The sequence below is a fragment of the Cydia pomonella genome, chromosome 1 (assembly GCF_033807575.1).
Source record: "Cydia pomonella isolate Wapato2018A chromosome 1, ilCydPomo1, whole genome shotgun sequence".
In the NCBI taxonomy this organism is placed as follows: Eukaryota; Metazoa; Arthropoda; class Insecta; order Lepidoptera; family Tortricidae; genus Cydia; species Cydia pomonella.
The window spans coordinates 39,337,766-39,364,343 of NC_084703.1; the positions used below are offsets into that span (position 1 = coordinate 39,337,766).

The following is a 26,578-nucleotide window of genomic DNA, read 5'->3' on the forward strand; positions in this document are numbered from 1 at the left end:
CGATTTACATAACACTAAGTTAAAATAAAATTGCACGGACCACCGACGAACCGACCAGATTTTGGCGCTGAAAAGTAATGAGAAAGAGAAATGGCCATGGGGTGCTTTTCATTTCGAATATCTACGATATAATAAAATACACGTGTATTTTACTATATTTAACTAATAACAGAGGTATATTTCTTGACATAACTTTTATAGTACAATTGAGTTAACAGAGCTAAAAGGATCGACATTTATGGAATCGAGAGTTAGATATTAGAGTGCAAAATATACGAAATATCCACTTTGAACCTTATTTAAAATGCGAATACTAAAAAAAATATGTATGTATTTGATAGCTAAAACTCCCTAGCGTCAAAACATATAATATAACTTTCAACCCGCTTCGTAGATAAACAATGAACCACTTACGTAAACGTAAAATAACGACCCTTTTGACTTCACTATGCACAGTTAATAAATTAAGATTTTTTCTATGTTTCAGACCACAGGTGGTCTTTTGGATAATAAATACCTACTTATGATAATAATAAATAAATAAGCAGGGCAGCTTGTGGCGAGCTGTTGGGGTGTAACGACCCCACGGACCCGAGTGTTCCCGAGAGTGAAACAGTGAAAAAAATGCCTAACATTAAATCGTAAACCATCAATTATGATCTATATTTTTGTACCTCCTTGGATTTTACGGGCCTATAAATCCCGGTCTGTTGATAGGCTTGCGTGGAGATATAGATCCAACACGTAGAGGCCCCTTGGAGAGCTTTAATGTCATGTAGAACGCCTGCTGGAACCCATTCACTGGCGCAACAATAGACACCCATGAACCGGTCGAAGCAGGCATTGGGACTATTGTAATAAAAGTGAACAGTATAACGGTCTATGGATTGAAGTTTGGGAGGATAATGAGACTGGGTTATTGCAAAGACGTCCGGACACCTGCCATAACAATGTTTTCACTAGTTATCGAGGCAGGCGGTGACTCGCCGCCCACTAGATGGGCCCCTGAAAATGCCGTCGTGAAGACGACCAGGAGCAACACCGGCGGTGTGAGCGGCTCAGGGGTGTCGAGAGGTGTACGCCGCTTTCTACCCAGTGGCTGATAACAACCACTGTGCCAACTCGCGTCTTATGCAAGTTTTCACTTCCACCCCTGGAGCATTTAGCTCTAACGACTCCTCTCTGGACGGCCAATGAAGGCAAGCCAGAGCTGAGAGTCCTGCGGGTCCCCTTGGGGTCCACTCCGACCGACGAAAACACGTCGGAGACGGAGACCCTGACCGACTCTCGGGAGTACTCGGGTCCGTGGGGTCGTTGTTATTGATCATTATGATTGATCTATATTATTATTATGATTAATATAATCCACTAATTCTGTAAAAGCAGTGAGTATGTATTACTTAATCGGGCAATGCACTGGTAATTAATTTAGTTTGTTGTGGTTATCATTCGATGAATCCGGATTAAAGTTCGCGATGATTACTTATGTGCACGATAAGAAGTGCTGATTGTTTGACTCAGCTAATCTCTTCTAGCTTGTTTTGTAACTTCGCGCAACTCATAAAATAGGAAAAAATTAGATTAAGCAGTAATCACTTATTGGACTCTGACACTTTTAATATAACCGTTTAATATTATTTAATTAGTGCTCTATATTCTTTACGTGACACTCTTGAACACTAATCTCTCCAACCGTTTTTTTTTTACCCCAGCCCCCAGATTTTCACTAAAAGTTTATTTCTACAACCAACACATAAGTAGGTATGACTACGAAACTACAAACAAATTCAGCTTTCTCATACTTTAAATTTAAAACATATTTTTTGCCCGAAAATGCACCCTAAAATAATCCAGTAACCTTGTCCCCTAAAAGTACCCCGTACATTGCGTTAAATCCAGTAGTTCTGATTTTTTGCAGACTAGTTAATGATGTTGACCCAATGAATAATCTAAGTTTTCAACACACTTGCTCAAAACAGCGTTATTATTCCACTGATTTTTGGCTTATAATCCTAGATATTAAACATGCGTGCTTTTTCAGTATATTATAACAGTCGCGCTTTTTCATTATATTATACGACTGAATTAAGAAGGTAACTGATTGCTAATAATATATATCGAAACGGAGCCTTATTAAATTGGTAGAGTAGATTTTACAACGTGGACTGGCGGGGGGGCCGGCCGCCGGCGGCGGGGCGAGGGGCGGCAGGCAGTATGACAGATGCAACACTGCATACTAACCGATTTAACAATTAAATTTTGATTGAAATGAAAGTTTATTTTTTCCTCGCAAGTATGTTGAAAAACGTCGTATGAAACGCGTGTGCTATGGTCATTACACACATCGGCTTTCTTATTGCGCGCTCGCTTGCATCTCGCGCGCACAATATCGCCTCGTGTGGTAATGACCAACTTAGCACACTTGTATCACAATGTACTATTACAGTACATATGGTGCTACTTTACCGCACTATTGCGAATATTAGCATATTACGTTACTGTGTCGAACATTTAAAGGGCCATATGTACTGTAAAACGTTGTACGATACATGTGCGAATAGGTAATTCGCAACTCGTGTCGATTTAAAACACTCCCTTCGGTCGTGTTTTAGTTTATCGCCACTCGTTTCGAATTTCCTATTTTTCGCACTTGCATCGTAATGTACTATTGTGACTTCTAGTGCCGAACGCAACTATGTCAAAAATCGAAAAATCGCGAATACTTATACCTATCGCGCAATTTTTTCAAATTTGGGCGATAATAACTCTAAAGGACTAGTTTTTGATAGTACATTCTCGGAACATTTTAAAGTAGACTAAATCTTCTGCAATACGAGACTAGAATTGTCTTTGTAGACCAAATAGATTACGAGATAAAGCTTTTCAACGAGATGACGATTTCCATAGAACATTAATTAAAGTCGAATATTAAAAATGTTTAAAAAAACAATTAACTTGTCGTTTTAAAAGTATGAATATAATATTTTAATGCTTGTCCCATGCGTTTTTGTAATTTTTTGGTACAAATTGATCGTTTTTATTTTTTATTCCTACAAACTTTCACCCTCAAACCCCGGCTCGTACCAATGAGTTTTTCGGAACTTATGTACGAAATATCATTTGGTATTTACCAGTCGCTTTTCGGTGAAGGAAAACATTGTGAGGAAACCGGACTAATCCGCACAAGTCATAGTATACCCTCTGGGTTGGAAGGTCAGATGGTAGTAGCTTTCATAAAAACTAGTGCCTACGCCAAATCTTGGGATTAGTTGTCATGCGGACCCCAGGCTCCCATGAGCCATGGCAATATGTCGGGACAACGCGAGGAAGAAGAAGAGAAGAAGACAAACTTTCACTCTCATTTGGTTGATTTTATATTTTATTTAATTATAAACTTAAACCTGTACCCCTAGTGTAAATTTAGTCGATAGCGAAACGTGACGTACGCGTTTGCGTTAAGTCTCATTTTGTATAGGTTTTTGAACAGCGCGCCAAGCGGGACGTTTTGGAAAGTCAAAAATCTCATACAACATGACACTTAACGCAAACGCGTACGTCACGTTTCGCTGTCGAAAATATTTACACTAGGGGTACTGGTGTATTATTTACGAAAATTATATATAACTTACACTAGCTGCTAAGAGCAGGAAGAAATATATAGATTGGACCTGGAGAGAATCCCCTTTTGGTACCAAATCAGCTTTGCTTGACCTAAGGAACAATCTTGCCAAGCGACATCGCCTGAAACAAAAGTCCATATTCACTGCACTTAATTACCTTACTAATGCAAGTTCGAAAAAATTATAAACTTTTAAAGGCTTTATCTCGAAAACTATCACTTCAGAGACAATTCTAGTTTTGTATTGTGGCAATTTTAATTTACTTTAAACGTCTTGAAAAGGTACTACATCTGAGTAAAAGTCGAAATAGTTTTTTTCGATTTTTGAGAAAGTTGCGTTCATCGCTCGAGGTCACAAACTTGGATTACTCAAACGGCCAATATCATGAACAAGTCTGCAAAAAATCAGAACTACCTACCAGATTTGACGCAAACGCTAATGTATAACGTTACTGTATTAAAAGATATTTTTTTCTAAAAGTTCATACAACCAATTACTTATATACTTTACTCATCGTCATCGTAAAGGATATTTAGGTGTGTTAAGCGAGTAGGTTAGTATACTTATCTTGAAAATAAATTATCAAGTCATGCCAAATTACCACACACCAACTACAATTGACATATGACAACATCGATAAATAAGATAATCGTATTAAACTTAAACATACCTACACAATAAAATTATCATGATTAAACACACGAAAAACAGCCAACCGGATTTATGTGCATGAAATTTGGCAGATAATATAACATAAGTATACCTACCTAGTTTCCTAGATATAACCTTAATTTATATTTACCTAGGGAATTATCCTATTGGGGGTGTAATGAAGGATGGAATTTTAAACACGACTGTGTTCAAGAATTTTAACGCCGTGGAAAACGACTGATAATCAAAAACAGATCTGTGTCAACACCCCTATCAACATATGTAATCATAATAGAGTATTTTATTTGCCTAAGTCATTGAGGTATAGAATAGAACGCCTAATTAGTCAAATCAGTTCCTTTTTCGAACTGTCAAAACGATATGCCATTATGGAATTTATATGAAAACTGTGAAAAGTGGCGTCATAGTCAAGTTACCAACTCTTTATAGTTTCTATGTCATTTATTAAATAGAAATTGTAATAAAAAAAATACTGCTATCTATATCTTTTCTAATAACTCTCTGGGGCTTTATTTCGTGCATGGCGTCGTGTCGTATCACATACGAGTATACGTCACATACGTGCAGGGAATCCGTTACGCAGGTGTAGACATGTATCATTTGTATGCAGTTGGGCCTTCATTCCTACTGTAGGTTGCGGGTATCCTTGCAAGTGAACGTGAAGGTCATTACTATACCTATACGGTAAATGTCATTACTATATTTAAGCATATCTGGTATGAATAATTGAATATGACACAACTTTTATTAGAAAATTAGTAATCAGCAATGACAACAATTCATGGCATAAAAATTCAAACAAATTGTAAACCCTTATAATAGGTACGTTAAACTTCACGGTATGTATTTCCTAACACAATATGGCTTGTATTTGTAGAAATCTTAAAACAAAGCTCAAGTTAACAAGTAAATATTTAATAAACATTAACGCACGTTACAAACAAAGATGTCTTTTAACGAAGTTTATGTTAAAAAAACAACTTTGACCCCGTTTATGTAACACACTTTAGGGGGATTAACCCCGTCTGTGGGTGGCCTTGTGTGTTTGCATTGAGATTTACGCAATGTCAGTGGATAGTGTGGAGTTGTGGACGATGGCACTCTGAAGCATTCGCAGCTGTAGGTATAGGTATAATATTAACAATTAGCATTAACCGCGCGCAGGTTGAATGGACCAAATGGATGGGTCACAGTCATCACAGAGGATTTTGTACTTTGTATTTCAAGTTGTTCTCTATGTCATATTTCCGGCGAGTTTGACGTTTAAAATAACACTTGCATAGTCTGTGCTATCAAAATCGCTCCCAACTTAGCTTGGTCTAACTACATATATCACACATACCTACTTTTTGATTTTCATCCACCGCTCTATTTAGTTTAAACGAACTCTACGTATGACGATCTCCAGTAAATACATAATTATGTTTTACAGGAAGTAGGTACCAATACGATTAGGTAATTTTCTATTGTATTATTGTAAATCATCATATAGTACTTATTTCTCAATTGGATCCATAGTTCGTGTGCTGTTATTTGCTTATTTATTTTACCATATCTCACTGTCTACTTAAATTTAAATAATGATGGATGTTTGTTCCATTTCTCATAGTAAAGTCAACATTGTTCAATTTAAGCAAGAATATGTAATCCCACTAAAACAGTTCACGTAAAATGGCGACCAACATTAACTAGCTATTACGCCTTTTTTTCTGTAAAAAAGTTATCAGGTCTCAGTAAAAGCCAAGCCACTAGGCCTGACTTACTAACCCTACACCTTGGTTTAAAAACTATGGCTTGGCTGTTTCATAGATCTCCATACCTCCATAGAAATACTCCATACCTCCAAAAGAGGCTTAGATAACACATCATGATACTTACTAATAGCTCCCGTGAAGCCATTCTGATACAATGGTAACTACGGAACCCTACACTGAGCATGGCCCGACATGCTCTTGGCCGATTTTTAGGGTTCCGTAGTCAACTAGGAACCCTTATAGTTTTTCATTTTGTATCCCTTCAGCCCGCGTAGCCAACGTGCCAATCGTTACTAAATATTATAGAACATTATTACACATATTGACTAAGTAAGCTCAATAAGGCTTGTGTTCTGAGTACTTAAAGAACGATAAATAAATATTATAGGACATTATTACATTATTAATTACTATATTGACTAAGTCCCACAGTAAGCTCAATAAGGCTTGTGTTGTGGGTACTTAAACAACGATAAATAATATAAATATTTTTAAATACTTAACCGTTACTCAAGGGACCCACTACCAGTTCGCCGGACGATATCGGCCTGTCGTTATTATTATTTAACATTCGTGCTCATCACACTAATAAATTCCCATATCAGGATTTAATCCCGGACCATCGGCTTCATAGGCAGAGTCACTACCCACTAGGCCAGACAAGTCGTCAAAATATTAGTAACTTATTATGCTTTTGAGGAGTCAGAAAGGAACAAATAGTAATATTATTACCCAAATATCAAAGATTTAAGTGCAGACAATTGAAATAGTACGAGAAAATATGTCAAGAAACTTATATAATTTTTTTACGAGCACATCCAGCTTAATTTGTATCAATTTAAATGGGATAAAAGTATTTCTGTATCAGCTATTTAATTATTACTAAAGATATGCGAACTCATGATCCGGAATGAGATTATGATTATGTCGTGCTGAACTTTGAACATAAGCCACATGAAGAAAATAAACACATATGTAGGTAATCACATAACAAACAAACGTAACATACCTATTAATGAACTATGCATATAACATAATTATATTCGATGTTAGTCTTGTTTGACAAATCACGAATTTTCTTGTGTTATTACTCGTATTGTTATGGTGCCTACTGGTTTGTACAATGGGCGTCCTCGAAAATAGTGCCATCGCTAGATTTTACGAAATCAACTTTGCCCCATTTCATGACCCATAACAACGGCATTGGGAAACCAGTTTACAGTCAGACCAAGATAAGTTGGCACCGATTTTGATAGCCCAGACGGTGCAAGTGTCAAGTAAACGGCATAATTTCATAGAATTTTGACGTTTAAAATAACTTGTGCACCGTTTGGGCTATCTAAATCGCTGCCAACTTATCTTGGTTTTATTCTATACGTTATACGCGAGATTAACAGTTAATAGTTGAAATAGTTTTTGAATGCAACAGACGTCTTTTATACAAGGTGAGCTTGGTGGATTAAACAACTGGAGTCGCCTTTAAGAGCTTACCCCTCTGTCGAAAACCTCGGCCAATGGTCACATCATATGTATTATATGGACTGACGCTTATCTGTTATCTGATATGGTTACGTAGTCATATATCTGACAGGCCTCTCCCCCGCAAAAATAGGAAGACGGTTTTATTCAGAAAATTACAGACAAGGGCCTCCAGTTGTTAAATCCTCGAGGATGGTGGGGTAGGGCTTTAGTTTAGTTTAGTTTGGCGAGCCATTTTCTTTTTTGTACTGACAAAGTGGGGTTTACCAGTGTATATCTAACCATTCTCTAGTTCGTATCGTTAGGTATTCAAACGCAAAATTAGTCACTATGACTTCTACTGACATCTGTACCCCTAGTGTAAATATTTTCGACAGCGAAACGTGACGTACGCGTTTGCGTTAAGTGTGATTTTGTATGAGATTTTTGACTTTCCAAAACGTCCCGCTTGGCGCGTTGTTCAAAAACCCATACAAAATGAGACTTAACGCAAACGCGTACGTCACGTTTCGCTATCGACTAAATTTACACTAGGGGTACAGTACCTTAAATTTGATCGACATCATAACGTGACGAACGCGTTTGCGTTAAGTCTCATTTTGTATAGGATTTTGAGTTTCCAAAACGTCCTGCTTGGCGCGCTCTTTCTAAATCCAATACAAAATTAGACTAAACGCAAACGCGTACGTCACGTTTCGAAATCGAATTTATTTACACTAGGGGTACTGACACCCGGTTAGAGTAAGAAATGTTTAAAATAGGTATGATATTTAATCTCTTTGTACTTATTTTTATTATGGGTGTCGCGTCGAAACTATTACAATGATTTTGGAATAGTTATTTACGACACAAGTGCGGAAAGTAGGAAATTCGCAACGAGTGGTGATTAATTAAAATGCGTCTGAAGGGAGTTGCGAATTAACTATTAGCACGTGTACCTATTGTACAACGTTTTACGGTACATAACATAATATATGGTCCTTTAAATTTTCAATATACTTACATAGGTATGGAAAGTGCTTATTTCTGCACTTGTAAAATATCTTGCCAATCGAATCGATTTTATTACCGAGTAATGGGTCATCTAGACGGTACGTGAACTCGCATGCGATTTTAGTTACATTGCGGACTATTGAGGTTACGTCCAATTCAGTCGACGTCAAATACCGCAACGTAATGAAACTCGCGTGCGGATTCGCGCGCTGTCTAAATGGGCCTAACTTGCTTATGCACATTTTAACTGGCTTCCATAAAGTAGGAGGTGATGAAAAATTATATAAGTAGACGGATTATTTAACAAACACAACTTTAGAGAATTCGCAGTATTTTTATGAGATTTCATCAATGAATTGTTCATTTAAACATTATCACCTAATTAATTACGGATTTGTTAGATGAGTTTCCCAAACGCAGTTATTCCTTGCAGCTAAGATAGACGATAGATAATAATTAATAACGATACAACAGCGATTTCGATAGCATAGACTGTGCAAGTGTTATTAATATGTAATTATGATGTATAAGGCAGGGCTCGGTCTTGGCTCCTCTGCTTTTTAACATCTACACGCGTGATATGCCACCGACGCAATGCGATAAATTTGTTTATGCTGATGACCTTGCCCTCACCACCCAGACCAGGGACTTCGAAACTGGCCAAGCGACGCTCACGCGAGATCTTCAAGTCCTAAATGAGTACTACGTGAAATGGAGACTCTGCCCAAATCCCACTAAAACGGAGGTAGCCGCATTTCATTTATCCAACAGTTTGGCAAGTAAGGAAATTAATGTTACTTTTTGTGGTAAGAAGCTTCAGCATAACTTTACCCCGAAATACCTGGGAATTACTCTGGACCGGTCACTTACCTACAAGCCCCACCTAGATAGCTTAAGCCAGAAAGTGAAAAGTAGGGTAAACCTAATAAACAAACTCGCGGAAACGTCATGGGGTGCACGAGGAGGTGTACTGCGTACTTCCAGCTTGGCCCTCGTCTATTCTGCAGCGGAGTACGGTGCTCCGGTGTGGTACAAAAGCGCACATACGAGCAAAATCGACGTACACCTCGATAGAGCTATGCGTACAATAACTGGTAACCTAATGCCCACACCTTCTCAATGGCTGCCAGTATTGTCCCACATTGCGCCACCAGAATTAAGAAGAACTTACGCCGCCTCTAGAGAGTGGGTGAAAGCACAAAAACCGTCGCTCCCCATAAGGAGAACGTTAGACAATCTCCCTAATATGAGGCTGCCATCTCGCAGACCATTCTGGTCTAACCGCAAGTTTCAGGGTCCCGAAACGTACAGTATTTCCACAGAATGGAAAGACCAATGGGATGCACAGAGCTTAGGCAACGCTGTCCTGGATCCAACTAAAGAGCCACCAGGATTCAATGAGCAACGGAAGATCTTTGTGTCTCTCAACCGCATCAGGACGGGAGTTGGCCGATGTAATCATACTCTGCACAAGTGGGGCTACAAGACTTCGCCTGGTTGCGACTGCGGTGCGCCGGACCAAACAATTGCGCATATAGTAGAAGAGTGTCCTCGGAGACGGTATGCTGGAAGAGTTGAAGAACTCTATGAGCTTACAGCGGGTGCCAGGGATTGGCTATTAAACTTAGATATAGATTTATGATATAAAAACTATAATGTAAAATGCTTATAACGAGGATAAAGCCATACGATAATAATGATGTATAAATAACACTTGCACAGTCTATGCTCTGCAGAGTTACCTTGGTCTAACTCTATCTGCAAATTCCAACTTAGTTAATAGTTTTAATATGGAATAAGTATTAGCAATATAGCTACAGTTAAAATAGTTTGTTCATTGTTTCACTTAGTGATCTGTTTCATATCATATTATACCTACCTACAGCAGAACCATAGTGTCTAAGTATTATTATTGCCTTGATTAAATTGAAGCAAATGACGACGTATTCCTCGTAGATAATTTGTTTACATTGTTGGAAAATCGCAATATTGTCCACTTAGTTACATAAATTTGATTCGTGAGCTTGTGATGTTTGCATCATGAGCATGCGACGAGTATCTCGATAAGGTATTCGATTCTAACTAATATATAAGTAAATTAACGATCATCACTACTGGGTGCGTAGACATGATGCAAATCGTTCACGTTTCGTAGCGTAGTTATCTCTCCCTATCCACATTAGTGCGACAGAGACAGTTGCGTTTCGTACGCCACGGAGCATTAACGATTGGCATCTTGTCTACGCACTCTGATCCCTGAACCTTCCACGTGACTCAGCGTGAGTGCAAAGATAAAATGATATTGAACTGACCTCATATTTAATATGTGCTTTGTTTGCGCTGATCGAACTAAAAGCGATCACAACGCACAACATGGCAAAAAAGTGAGCACTAATATTCATACCACATTGTAGCTGCTAGACGGGCGCCACAGTCGCGCATATAGCCAAGAACTCGAATCAATATTGTTGTATTCTTTTCACTTGCTTAGGAATATTGAATAAATTTACGTTTATTTATATTAGGTACACCTACGCTATTAGGCATACTCGTACCCCGTATTTTTTTAAATCTGTTTAATGTGTGTAATGCTAAAAATGTTTCATTAGCTAGTTAATATGTCCTCAAAAGATATTTAAAATTATATATGCACCTTCATGTACCTGCAGTATACAAAAAGATTGTTTGAGTAAGTGTAAGTTGTTGAGTAAGAACACTAATAGATATCGAATAGGAACAAACAACCGGCAACCATTTGAATGTATCCACTTAAAATACAGGTGGTAAATGCAATTAGAATAGAATAGAACCAGGTTTATTGTGATTACCACGGTACAAAATTAATACAGTAAGTAATAGTAAGTACCTGCGCTGGTGGCCTAGCGGTAAGAGCGTGCGACTTGCAATCCGGAGGTCGCGGGTTCAAACCCTGGCTCGTACCAATGAGTTTTTCGGAACTTACGTACGGTTTTCGGTGAAGGAAAACATCGTGAGGAAACCGGACTAATCCCAATAAGGCCTAGTTTACCCCTCTGGGTTGGAAGGTCAGATGGCAGTCGCTTTCGTAAAAACTAGTGCCTACGCCAATTCTTGGGATTAGTTGTCAAGCGGATCCCAGGCTCCCATGAGCCGTGGCAAAATGCCGGGACAACGCGAGGAAGAAGAAGAAGTAATAGTAAGTACCTACTGCGCCTAACCTAACCTACACTACAGTCTTCCTACAGTAGAATAAATAGTTAGTATTTATAAATCTTATAAATAATAGTGGTAAATAAAATTGATCCAGAAAAGTAGGTAAATATGGATAAATCTACACCCCTCATAATAAAAGTTAGAAATGGATAATCTATACACTTATCAATATAATTTTTGGGGCCACCCCGCCTTAAGTCGAAACTGCATAAATTTTTTGATTGGGCCCCCCTCCTAAATCGTCTGTAAGTCAAAAGGACGAACCCTGAATAGGAAATTCCATCATCATCATCATTTGCCGTATAAGTCTACACCGCGGACTAATAGTATGTTGATATGGTTGATAGTATATAATAGTTACGCTAGGTAGGTATATAAGAAAACTTTTCTACCGTCGTATTGTCAAAACATCCGAAAACTTAACAATTGAACCTTACAACTATACGTTCCTACTTTCGATAATATACTTATTTTTTAATGAATACTGAATTTCCGTGCGTTACTCTCGCGGAAAAAATCTTGTACCTAAGGGATGTGTGCATGAGCGGATCCAGATTTTCAGTGCGTTGAAGTTGGATAATTTCACCGGGTATAATCGCATGGCACAGTAGGTAGGTACTTTTATTTAATAACAAAGTAAACGTTCATTACTTGTGACTCTGGGAAATAAATATATGTATTTTATCGTGAAGAAAGTCCACACATCAATAACAGTCGGTAATAAACATGAAACTTTCAGCATTGTTTTAAATACAACATTCTATCTCCTTCAATAACCTCTCTCTCAACTTTAATACCTACCCACATAAACATTTCTTTATGAATATTTACATAATTTACAGAGGCTAGTTACCTTAGGATTAATTGACATTGACTCGGGTCACTTTTACGTCGTCGAATTTAAAATTGCTGTCAACAACTGTGTAGGTAAGTAAATAAATGAAACATTGATAAGACCTAAATGATGAATTCACGTGAATTCATAAAAATAAAATACACGTGTATGGGTCCACTATTTTATTTTTATAGGGAATATTAACCCATTACTAACCAATGTCTTACAATATAATTTCTGTCCAATAATGTCCTCTTTGTGCAACAATGTAATTACTTTTTAATTTATATAACATTACTATAAAATAACTCTTTAATTTTATATGTACATTATATTTATCACCATTAGATTTATAATTGAACAACATTAAGTACAAAGTTCTAACATCTAAAAAATCAAATTTGATATGGAATAAAACAAAAATGCCATAACATTATGATCGTATGAAAAGAATACATTAAAATGACTAACCTGTACAAACTGAGATCCTTATTCCGTCAAAAACAAATAATAAACTAAGTAAGTGACGAGTTTACGCACATTCGTCGCGATGATTGTACCTATCACGTGTACTAAAATCAACAGCCGACGACTGACTAATGTGACTGATTGTGGCCGCTCTCTCGTACCCAAACACAACCACAAGCTATCGGGAGGCCTATTCTGATTTAACAATATGTTACGGTTTTGTTATACGACCTTATCTCGTTTTACGACCTTGTCATGCATGAGATAAACACCGATCACCAAGACGGTCGTATCATAACAATATCAAAACCATCACCAATTGTTCTACCAGAATAGGTCTCCTTATCATTCTCAAGAAACGTGTTTAAGCGTTTCAAACGCTGTTATTCTTTTTAATAAGTTTAATAACTAATTATTTTTAATAAAATTACTGGTACAATTTTTAGTTAATTGTCTTAACTTCCATAATCAAATCCCACTTGGCCAGTAAACCTAAACACCACGGTTGCATATCGATATCGAGAACTGGGCAGTGGGACAGCAGTGATCGAAACATCTTAAAACTTATTCATAAATATACTCTGGCGAACCCATTTTGTTAGTAGAAAAACGCGCTCAATTCAAATTTTCTATGAGAGGACAACGTTTCACTTTCACGCCTACCTTATTTAAAACTCGCCACCTTATTCTAATGACGGAAATGGCTTGATCAACATTTTTTTTCATTTAAGATAAGATTTCAAATATTTTATTGCACAAACAAAAATACAGAAAAGGCACTAAAATTGCGTTTATCAACGTAGCACACCAACCTATAAAACTTTAGGTACTGCTGTTTGTGCGTTATTCAAGGAAAAAAGATCAGTTGGTTGTAACCACTAAGGTATATCTACTACGTGACCGTACAGTCACGTCTGAAATTATCGATACAGACGAAGTGCCAAAAATATGTATACACGACCTTATTGCCCATAAATTAAGGTGTATACATATTTTTGGCACTTTGTCGTCTGTTTCTATATTTTCAGACGTGACCGTACGTATGGTTGCAACACACCATTAATTCGATTTAGCATTAGGTTCGTTATAAAAGGTATTGTCGTAAGTATTAGGCATGTATTAGGTCATCATTTTATGCCGCCGTAAAAAATGAATGACTAACCCAGTAAAATCCAATAGAAACATACCTATTCGTACTCGTAAGACCTACTTATGCAATACATTCTAATGCGACTTATGTTTTTGGCTTTAAGTATAGGTATCGGTAACGCTGTCCTTAAGAGGCTGTCAATACCTAAAGCGCGCACACTGTCTATTTGTATCGGAGTAAATGAGATAGCACTGTCGCATGTTACATTTCGTTCAATCATGTATCGAGTACAACCACGGTCTTTGAAATATAATTAATATGAACATATATTTTTCTTACTTGAATAAAACAAATAGTCTTTCTTAAAAAACTGTTTAAGTAACATCAATTTCAAGGACATTGGGTGTTGACAGCCTCTTAAGGAGCCGTAGATACAGAGTAGACATGCGCGAAACAGTGCTTCAAAAAGTAATGCTATATCACATCACTTTTTCTAAAACGTAATGTTACACTGAGATATCACATCACTTATCACTCGAAACGAAACATTTACCCGAACCGAAGCCCGAACGAATACAGCGCGCGGGCGCGCGCGTGATGGCAACGTCACACTCATCACAGTACCAACTACATTACGCAGCGAGTGTTAGGACTCTAGGGCGTATCATATCGGCGCGTCGATCTATTACGCATTGCGTTTTGTCACCGCCATGTGATATATCGTTTTTGTTAATGTTTTTATTTTTATAGTCGTAAAATATGCATCATAGATAAAAAATAAAAGAAAATATCTGTTAATTAATGAGATAACGCCATCGAGAGTCACATGGTAGTATTTTTATTTGGGTATATTAATAAAATTATGATATGATACTGATACGAATGTACTGTAAACACTAGCTCACTATTAAATTAAAGTAACTTTACTCGTACTTAATTTAGTTTGCCGCGAAAGTCAACCAAACCAAACATTTCACAACAATAATAAACAGTAAATACGTTTTTGTTCGTCAAATTCAAACTCGCAAGCGAATTATCATTTAGCCGCATCCTTATAGGTAAAATACTAAAAACATTGTAAGCTCTATGGTAACGTATTAGTTTTAAATCGATTGCAGGTGCAAAAATGCGTTATCGTATCAATTTAATGAAATTTGCAATAACTCAAATGCGACTGCTACCGACCGGCCGAGCGGACCGATCCGAAGTGTTCCGAAAGCATTGCGGAATGAGAGCGAGCGAGCAGTGAGTGCGGGTGCGAGCGGGATAGCAAAGTAATGATAGCATGGCAAACAAACATCACACATCACACCATCACGTCTCATTGCTCATTATACATTACGCGGATTGTATATAGATTTGAACGGACCTTTCGTACCGACTACCGGCGCGTCAATCTATATTGATGCTTTACGAGTTTACGCGCGCTTCGGCCAGTCATGTGCTCGAGTGATGTTTGAAGTAATGCTTGGTTTCTCGGAGTGATGCGTATTGCAATATTACGCGTTTGAGTGATATCTCATTTGTGATGTTACGCGCATTACTTACACATGTCTAATACAGAGAGTGGTTGCGCGCGATCGCAAAATATTTTGAAGATGTACGAGAAGCTGCGGCGTCGTAATCGAACGAGGCACCACACCGTGCATCTACTCAACTCAACACGGCAACGTTAATATGCCCGGCACGCGGCGCGACCTGCGGTGTTTTTTCACGACGCGGCAACGTATATTCGCACGGTGGATAACGTGCCACGCTCCGACGCGACACCGCGTCGTTTTACGTTTACGGCGCCGTATCGTGGACATATGGCCACGCCCAAACTTGTCAAAAATTTGTCTTGAAAATCTAATGTGCTTAACAAACACAGCGAAGAGGACAAATCGCCAAACGTGTACTATGCGTCGTTGAAGAGTACCATTCTGATCATCATCAGCAGTTCCACTTCATCAAATGTCACTTCTTTAAATGTAAATGCTTGATTTGTTAAAGAAAATACAAAAATCACTATATGCATGCTTTTCATATTTGAAGAGTTCACTCGATTCCTCATGGACCCCATCGTCAGAACTCGAACTTGACAAAAGTTTGTCTTGAAAATCTAATTTACTTAACAAACACAGCGAAGAGGAGAAATCGCCAAACGTGTACTATGCGTCGTTGAAGAGTTCCATTCTGATCATCATCAGCAGTTCCACTTCATCAAATGTCACTTTTTTAAATGTAAATACTTAATTTGTTACAGAAAATACAAAAATCATTATATATATGCCTTTCACATTTGAAGAGTTCCCTCGATTCCTCATGGAGCCCATCATCAGAACTGAGTTTTGACAAAAACGGGACCAATCTGTATATATATAAATACAAACAAGAAAAATAATTTTCAAAATCGGTTCAGAAATGACGGAGTTATGGAGTAACAAACATTAAAAAAAAAAAAACAACCGAATTGATAACCTCTTCTTTTGAAATCTTGAAGTCGGTTAAAAAATGAGATGCCTTAGATATCAGCAATTATACACCTATAAGCATAATAACATCAAACTTATACAAACTATTCTCAAAAAACCGGCCAAGAGCATGTCGGGCCACGCTCAGTGTAGGGTTAAGCTAAACTGGAGCTTAAAGTATAGTAAATTTTTAACCAAGGGATGAAACGGTACCTTTCACGCGAGTTAAACAAATAGGCAAATTTGCATAATCAGTATACCTAATTAAAGTAAGTCTTTTTACTATGAAGGGGAAACTTTTTGCTATAACTCAAAAACAGCTAAACTGATCATGTCCGCTATGGTTTTCATTTAATGTCTTTCTTAAGCTCTACTTCCACGATTTTTTTCATATTTTTTGGACCTATGGTTCAAAAGTTAGAGGGGGAGGGGGACACATTTTTTTTTCTTTTGGAGCGATTATCTCCGAATATATTCACTTTATCAAAAAATGTTTGTAGAATACCCCTATTAGTTTTGAAAGACCTTTCCAACGATACCACACACTGTGGGGTTGAAGCGAAAAAAAATCACCCCCACTTTACGTTTTTACCCTCAAAAAAAATTAATTTTTAGATTTTATTGTACGACTTTTTCGGCTTTATTGATTTATATATCCATGCCGAATTTCAGCTTTCTAGCACTAACGACCACGGAGCAAAGCCTCGGACAGACAGACAGACAGACAGACGGACATGGCGAAATTATAAGGGTTCCTAGTTGACTACGGAACCCTAAAAACATTTTATTTAGAATTAAGTACAAACACGTTAGACAGAAGACCGCCTAGAGAACAGAGGATTTCGAAGAGGCTACTCTAAATATTAGCACAGTCGGAATAGGACCAACCTCGAAATCTCTGGAACAGCCCTGAAATAAATTAAAGGCACCATTTTCATGCCCACACCATTTGACATTTGGGGACCTCGGGGAATCGCAGCCATCATGGAAAATGTATATCTCCCTGGAGAAATTTGTGTTTTAATCTAAATCTACGTTCTCTATGAAAATATAGTGTAAGGCCACATTAAAGCATATTAAATTCTACAAATAATATACATGCTATAGAAAATGGGTTTAAAGATTTTTTATTACTCATAAAGAACAAAAGTTCGCTTACAATGAGCTTAAACTACTCGTATAAACAATTTCATACGTGGTTTACAATCACATCCAGCTAGTCGACGATACTTAATATACATTATCACTGATATATTTCTTCAACTTGGTTTTAAACATTTTTAATGATTTGCAATTTTTCACTACACTAGGTCAGTTATTGTACATCTGTACTCCCTCGGACATGTTTCTTTTGCCGTATCCTGTTCTGTGCTTAAATAATTTAATTTTGTCTGTATTTCTCAGCCAATGTCTAAAATTTCGTTTTCTTAATGTAATGTTTGTATGTATTTTATTTGTTAGGATTTATTAAGATATAAGTAGTATAAGTGTATAGTTGTTTTATATTGAATAGTTTGGTTTTTTGTAAAGTGTTTTGGTATTTATAAGGTAGTTATACTTGAATAAGGATTTTATTAATTTGTCCTTACTGAACCCAGATTTAGCGCTTATACCCTGTCAGGGAATATTCTCTTAATAGGAAACTTGTAGGAATATGAATTACGCTTTTAACGTGAGAGTCAGAATGGCGGGTGTACCTAAGTAAAAATAAATAAAAAGCATACCATATTTTTGTACCTAATTTGTACTAGTTAGTACCTCCATTAAAAAAAAATTTTACCTAATAAAGTACACCCGCCATTCTGACTGTCAGGATGGCGGGTGTACTGTGTTTTGGTGATAACTTTAAGTACCGTGAGGTACAATTTTTTTAAAGGAGGTACTAAATAGTACAAATTAGGTACAAAAATATGGTATGGTTTTCATTTAATTTTATTTAGGTACACCCGCCATTCTGACTCTCACCTTTTAACCATACATTTGTCCTGTGTCCTTCGATGTTCGCGGTAGGCCTTCAGGCCCGATGTCGGGCCCAACATGCACCGGTCCCGTTAGCATGTGGATGTAATTGGCCCTATATGTTAACCACACCAATCATGGAACATTTAAGAGAAAATTTGGAGTAATTTTGATATTTCACCAACACCTGTAAAATTTCTACCGCTTTATGACGTGCCTCGACTCGACTGAGGCGGCGCGCTCAGGCGAGGAAAACGCACGCGCCGCCTTAATATTATTAACAAATGAAAACTATGGTTTTTTTGCTCCAGTCGTGGGATGTATGGCGTCATTAATTTTAAAATTAACAAATACCAATGAAAAATTATACTTAAGCAGCTCTTTGGCTCTTGTTAATGGTAAAATCTAGCCAGCGCTTGAAAACTGATGGTAAATACTTGTTTTACAGGATTTGTCTATACCATCCCATTACTGGTGCCAGTCCCATTATAGGGGCGTTTACTATATACCTAAACAATAGTGCATCATAATTAGGTCTAATGAAATTAACTACTTAGTACAATTAAGTTGCTTCCAATAGCGAGGTCACATTCATTATGGTTTATCGAGGCAAGCTACGAGTATGCGCTATGCTCAGGGTAATTAATATTTCATTTAAAATGTTCTATCAATTGAAGTTTATGTATATAGGTAATGCAGCCATTTTAGCTCTGTCACCAGTTCTTACATGCATTCTAAAACTACACAACTTTCGTTACATAATTATTTTAAAAAATATTTTACCTATAGAAAAAAGTTTTAAGTAGGTAAGTTACTTAGATCAAAATGCTGAAATTAATAGCGAATAATCGCAGAAAGAAAGTCAATATTTCGCCTCACTCAACTAGCATTAAATCATAACTCCAGTATAACTTGTATCATGGACGTTTATTTAATTCGTTTAGGATTTGGAATAATTATAGCATAATTATTAGAATGAAAAAAAACTTGGCGAAGTTGGAACGGATGGCAAAGTTAGAATCTTTTAGATTTTTTTACTTTAAAACTATATTTAAGGTTTATATGATTATATGTTGTAAATTCAATATACATCTATTTCTTGGTAAAATTATGAATATTTTACTTGAGCGAAGTTGGGCACCAACGGTGACTTTAGGGTTCCCTACAGTAGATTATTTTGCCAACCCTAATTTTCCTAACCCTAGTTAATATATGTTTTAAGTACTCTGTCTTTGCCAGGCTCAACAAATAATAGATATAGTTATTTATTCATATATTTCTAAGGCAAAACCAGTGGGGCGACACTTCTCCTTTCGGGCATTCTAAGCTCCGTCTGGATTAGCAGTGCTCCGAGCAATTATTAGGGTTGGCACAACTTGATGTCATTTTGCCAACCCTAAATCGCCGAATGGGATAGTGCGCTTCATTAGAAAGGGACAGCATGATTCGTCCCTGAATAGCTGTGTAACCTAGACCTGGGGGCGGCAATCTTTTGGAAAGAAGAGTGTAGAAATGGGTTTTGGGCACCAACTTCCGAACCTCAAAGAACCGCAACAAAGAACTGAAAATATATAATCATAAAGCAAGAAACAAGCGTCCCCTTGAAACATCACATTTAATACAATAAATAAATTACTCTATAATTATTTATAAGTGTAAATGACTGTTACATAGTAATAAACATCACTAAATAATACTAACATGTTCACTGTTCATGCCCCAATTATGAGTCACGGCAAGTCTATATTATTACTCAACCAAAATCAGAACACGATTCAAAAGTACTGTTAGCACAACATTATTTATAATTATAGTCATAAGTCAATCTATGATAATAACATTCATACTGCAAGCCCAGATAATTATTGACTGATCAAGCAAAATCGAGCGAAGCATTCCCAGTTCAGTTGGGCTCGGCGGTTTGCATTTCTCAATTGATTACTGTACAGTATAATTTATATACTTATATTTTTTTATCAAATTAACTACCCATCATGTTCAGATCATGTTATATTAAGCTTTAATTAATATTTATAACTCGATGGGTAGGGTGACAGGAGTCATCTGTCATCTCCATGTAATAAAGTTATAACCTAAGAACGCCAAATCTCGCGCCAAATTTTTCGAAATGGCGTGAACAATGAGGATTACATAGGCTCTAGTAGATAATGGCAACAATAAACAGTCAGGGGTTCCGTTCCAAAAACCCTTATGGTGCAACTGTGTCCGTTATATCACTAATGGACAGTGTTATGGAATAGCGAACTAAGCGCCAAAATCCGAAAAAAAAGTTATGAATGCAGGTCGGATATAAATGTGATAATCAATAATATTGACTATTTCTTTGTGGAAAAATCATGCTTACAGCCTTATTTTAAGGGGTAGAATCAAGCGACACGTTAAAATATGTATAGCCCTATGCACTAACTCGTTACGTAAAAACGAATTGAACGCCAATTTACTTTTACAAATTATAATAAGCGTATATTCTAAATCGCAAAAACGAGTTAAACGCCATAAAGATGTTGTTAATTCGTTTTGGTTTAACGTTTTAATGATTTATTAACGCAATATCGATTTAACCGCCCTATGGTGTCGTTTAATTCCTTGTTACATATTTTAAATTGCAGGATATTTCGCTTAATGAGAACTAAGTACGTTGTTACGTACTAAGTTGTTATATTATAATGTGTGTAATCCTGGCTAGTAATAATGAATTAATATTAATTAGAACGCCAATTCTGCCATTTATGCTGATTTTTTTGACATTTATAAAAAAAGTTGATTGCAGTACAAAACTAAATTGTTAGACGGATTAGTCCTAATCATTGTGGAGGAAAACATTGTTGTTGATTTATTTAGAATATAACTATTTACTCAAATTTATGGAATTTTATTTTATTCCATTATTCACTTCACCTCTAACAATTTGCATTAAAGAATCAAGCGACAATATATGTCTCATAGTTCGCTACGACGAAATAAATTAACCTCATCGCAGTATTAGTGCAATAAAGTATCAAAGGGAAAAACATGAATAACTTCGAAACTTGAATAGGTATGGTGTTATTTTTTTAATTTATTTAAATTATGAATATGAATATGAAAATTAACTTTTTTGCTTAAAAAATGAACTTACAATAACTGATTCAAATTTCAAATCTTTCGAGCTCATTTTCTCGATTTCAACTAACTGTCGCTTGATCGCTTATTAGTTATTTCATAACACTGTCCAATTATCTCTCTATAAAATATGAATTGTGGAATATTCATTCCATTAATTATTCAAATAAAACTAAATTAACGAAAAATATAATGAATTTCATGTTTTTTCCAAGCCGAAATAAGTATTTTCATTTATCTGCACACTCTACCATTGACAGTAAATGACATGTGCCAAATCATATTCTGATTGCGGTTTAATAATACAAAGCGGTAAGGTTCAGAAGACCAAACTTACGGACGCTCTTCAACAAGCTCTTCATCTAAAATGGCAATGGGCAGGTCATGTAGCCAGATATAAAGACAAAAGATGAACATTAGTAGCAACAAAATGGACCGGACCGGCAGGACGGAGGCTCCAAAGAAGGCCCAAAAGGTCGCAGGAAAAGACTGGCTCCAAAAAGCCCAAGACTGGGATGAGTGGAGAAAACGTGAGGAGGCTTTCACCCAGCAGATGGGATCTGCAGTCAGCCCCAAAACAAAGTTAAAGAAATAAAAAAACAAATAACAACAATCTGACTGTAGAACAAATAAAGCTTTAATAATAATAAAAAAAAGGTTCAGATTGTTACTGTACATTTTTTCAGTTAACATAATTATTAAGACCCACATGAACCCAGCCATTGATATATAGAGAAGTGAGAGCAAGTAAAAGTTTTACAAAACTATCTGGTATATACAGTGTAATAGTACATTGTGCAACTAGGGGTAAGTGAAATTTTGGATACAAGGGACCCGAGTTTGCAATATTCTTACCCCCCAGAGTTACACATGATGGTTTTCATCACACTTGCCAAGAAACAACTAAACTTTAAGCGAAATAATTCTTAAATATGGTGACATATCAAACATTTGTCTGCCATTTTTTAATTTCTTGACAGGTGAGGCATCGAAGGTGCAGACCTATTTGGTATTCAGCCACGATTGAAAATTATGTAAAAATATTAAATTATTAATGTCAGTATTTTAAAAGTAAAAGTCATATATGCTACTTGGTTTGTATGAATAAGTGACATAATTGAAGAAAAAAGCTATGACTCCCTAGGGATAGCTTTTTTTTCACAATCCATAACTCCTGCGGGAACAAAATAGGCCTTAGTCCTTTAGCCCACCTGCATAAGATCTTTTTCGAGCAAGTGTGATGAAAACTCCATATATCGTCACTCAATATAACAATTCACTCCCTATAAAGTCGACATTTGTTGGCTATATTTGATTTACTTTAATAATAATTTATTTCTATAAAACGAAAACTCTCTATAGTGTCAAAAAACACCAGTACCCCTAGTGTAACTTTGATCGACATCATAACGTGACGAACGCGTTTGCGTTAAGTCTCATTTTGTATAGGATTTTGAGTTTCCAAAACGTCCCGCTTGGCGCGCTCTTTCGAAATCCAATACAAAATGAGACTAAACGCAAATGCGTACGTCACGTTTGGAAATCGAATTTATTTACACTAGGGGTACTGGTCTTTTGAGTGATACTATATAGAGTTTACAATGTATCTATTTTCTTTGCATACTAATTTTTAGCAACAAAATCTAGACCAGACTTAGATATTAGTTTAACTTAAGTTTTAAACAGAGAGTGTAACTTTGAGGGCACTGAAGCAGCTTTTTGAAGGAGTCATAGAAACCTAAGTGTGAGTGATGACAATAACATAATGTAGTTGAATTCAGTTTGTGTAAAGTGCATTATAAAACCTGTGCTATACTAACAAAATCAAAGATACTAGCTCAATACACTGAAAGACATTTAAAACATTTTTTTCTTCATTGCAGTATATCTTTCGATGTATTCATTGTAGCCTTCCATAGAAGCCAGCTGCTTAGACTCAAAAAGGTTGCCGTCTAAGTTTACAGTATGGATCTTGGAGTCCCGCAACAAACTTGGCCTAATTGCATCTAGGCTCAAGCAGTTCTCTTCCAATCTCAAGATTTTTAACCTTGGTGCCTGGTGGAGGTCTTCACTGATGAATGAAATCTCATTTTGACTCAAGTTCAGTTCAGCCGCATATAATTGAGACATGCCACTAGGTATCCCTGTAATCTTGTTGTGAGAAAGCTCTACAACATCCAAATTCTTCAGCCCCAGTAGTTGTATTGGAAACTGCTTGAAATTGTTATTGTTTAGGTAGATTTGCTTCAAGTTACTTAAGTTTGAGAAGGACGATGGCAATTCTAATAACACATTGTTAGAAGCGTTGAATAACTCCATTTTCTTCAGATTCGCTATCGAGTTAGGCAATGTTTCTAATCTGTTAGACTCGACATTAAGTTGTTTTAAATTCTTCAGCTTGCTTATATCATCCGGCAAATGTACCAACTTATTTTTGGATAAATCTAAGTTCCTCAAAATATCACTCAAACTGAGAACTTCTACCGGTATATCTTTTAATTTATGATCCGATATTTGCAAAACACCCGTTTTGGATGCAATATCGTAATGTTGCTTTAAGCCAGAGTTTCCCATCGTTTAGTCTTGTTAATGCATTTGATATACACTTATAACTACTTTTGCTACTTTATAATTTAGAATAACTGGAGGTCCCAATAAGTATTAGAAAACTATAAATATAGAAAATATTTTAACTTTTTTCGTGCTCCTAGAATGACGTCTGAGATAACAAAGATAACGGTAACTGTCACAGTCAGTTGCACAGAGAATGGAAATACTCGCACAACTTCACGGCGATTTCGCAGTTTGGTTCGCGGCAAGATGGCGCCGAAGCGTCAGCTGATCGGATTTAGTTTGCGGCAAGGCACTGATTCAAACTGGGAACTATCAAATTGATTTTTGGTTGATCAAGTTCGCACCCAATATAACCAAGTAGCCGCCATAGAAGGACAGATTAACCGACTCGTGAGCGAATCGCGTCGCGAAGCGATTGCGAGTGTGCAGTCTTGCAAGTTCGCGCTTCGCGTCTCCTTTGACGCGGGCCAAATACCGACAAAAAACGGGGTATAAGGCGCGAAGGCGTGAACAATCTGTGAAATCGACGCGATCCACACTCGCGTTCGCGGCTACGCGCCTCGATTCGCGCACGAGTGTGGAGGGCCCTTAATATCCTCGCAGGTGGTTATACTACGAATTATTTGTGATTTTTTGACATACTACATATATCCGTCACGGGTGCGGGTTTTTTTAAATCATTAATTGTTTCTATGGAAAAAGCACAAAAACCAAAGTCAACAATTAAGGATATTTTTGCTTGAAATTGGTTTTGCTCAGTGTGTTTATGCTAAATTATAAGTTTCAGACGATTTGAGTTGAAAATAGTAGTTATGTCAAAAAAAAATATGGAGGCGGAGCAAAAAATCAAAATATATCAAGAACCACAACAAATACGGTAATATCCTCGCAGATGGTTATTCTACGAATTTGTTGTACAGACCGTATTTGTTGCGGTTCTTCAGATATTTTGAATTTTAGTTCCGGCTAAAAATTAAAAAAAATAAGAGTTAACAATTAATAAGAATTACAGTAAAATGTAAATAAAGGTACAATACAAACTTAAACTAATTAATAACTAAAAATCTATATCTAAAGAGGGCCCCTGGGGCATAGTGCCAAAGATACTGACAGCATTTCCTCGCTGAATCACAACGCTTATTCGTTGAGCGAGGAAGCTGCCAGCTCTTTTGTCCCCTGTAACGTCAACCAGCCGTTTGGCCAAATCATTGAAGATGCTCTGAGCTCCCGGGCCCCACGGACCGAGGGTCTCGACACCGAAAGGAGCAAAATTATAATTGGCGTCGAGACCCCTGTATTTCCGCCTTTTGAGGGCCTCGGCAGCCTCGGCAGCCGCACCCGCTTTCTTTGTAGTACCATGAAGGTGAGACGGTGCCAGTGTGTCCACGCAGGTCGCGTCCCACACCAACACTCGTCCCATCCTCCACGGTATCAGTGACATACCATCAGGTCTCTTGCCATCGTCCCGGGCTATACCGGCCGGCTCAAGTATCGCAGGCACGTTGACGGTGACAAGAGACCTGCAGATAATGTCGTTAAGCGCTACGTGACGTGACAATCGCCCCGCGCTTCGCTGGCAAGACAGACCATGACGCCCCCTCTCGTCCACGTCACTCCCACAGTGGCATTTATGCGGTGCATAGATTGATACCCCCAGGCGCAGCCCAACTGCGACACGGAGGGTGTTTCCATCTAGATGAGTACCAGTATTGGGAGAGGGATATGCGTTGAGTCAGTGGCCAGCCTCCCTACAACCAACTGCTATCAAACGAGCGCGTTCAGCTCCTTCGCTGTTATCTAGACATGTGGTATATGTTAATTCCGATAAAGCATCTTCCCAGCTCCTCTGTGATTTTGGATTATATGGAGGGTCATGTCCCGGGCAGGCAGACAGCCAGGCATTTCTAGCATCGTCCAGGTCTGAGATCTCCAAGTTTGTGGGTCAGAGAAAGATCAGCAGAGCTGTGAACAGACGATAGAAATGCCGGCAGTGATACGCTAGAAATTATGCGTAACCCCAATCCGCCGTACCGAACGGGTAGAGACGCTTGTACCCATGATTGATCGGAGAGCTTTAAATTAAGAATGCGCTCTATGTTAGTCTTGACTAAGGAGTCTACAGGCAGCAGCAAATCTGGTTGTTTCCAAAATGGGCTGCAGCGAAGCATATACGTTAACTTTGGAACAAAAAGGCAAAACTTAAGAATAACGAGGGCCAAATGGGGGCTGATTTCTAAAAGACGATCGGCGTAATTTTGAAATTTGGAAACGGTGTTGCTGATAAAAGGAGAAAAATAACTCTCAAAAATTGGAGTCCCCAGAAGGCTGAGGGAGTATCTCGTAACAGTGGTTACGTTAGGCGTTAT

The 26,578-nt window shown here is 37.3% G+C and overlaps 2 protein-coding genes across 4 annotated transcripts in view; both read right to left on the reverse strand.

Annotated features, from left to right (window-relative positions):
• The window catches only part of LOC133522822 (1-acyl-sn-glycerol-3-phosphate acyltransferase alpha), a 57,218-nt gene that overhangs the window by 25,950 nt on the left and 4,690 nt on the right, over positions 1–26,578 (reverse strand). Inside the window, exons 1-2 of one of the 3 annotated variants that reach the window (XM_061858294.1) lie at positions 13,017–13,164; positions 3,630–3,741 (exon numbers count right to left, since the gene is read on the reverse strand). The exons of 1 other annotated variant lie outside the window; for it this stretch is intronic. The gene's annotated coding sequence lies outside the window, so the exon portion shown is untranslated. Of the gene's footprint in view, positions 1–3,629; positions 3,742–13,016; positions 13,170–26,578 lie in introns of those variants that run through there. One more of the 3 variants, XM_061858286.1, reaches the window with a different exon arrangement.
• On the reverse strand, positions 20,112–24,680 carry LOC133522867 (leucine-rich repeat-containing protein 57-like). The gene has a single exon (XM_061858333.1). The coding sequence runs from the start codon at positions 24,210–24,212 to the stop codon at positions 23,496–23,498; it is 717 nt and encodes a 238-aa protein (XP_061714317.1). The 5' UTR covers positions 24,213–24,680; the 3' UTR covers positions 20,112–23,495.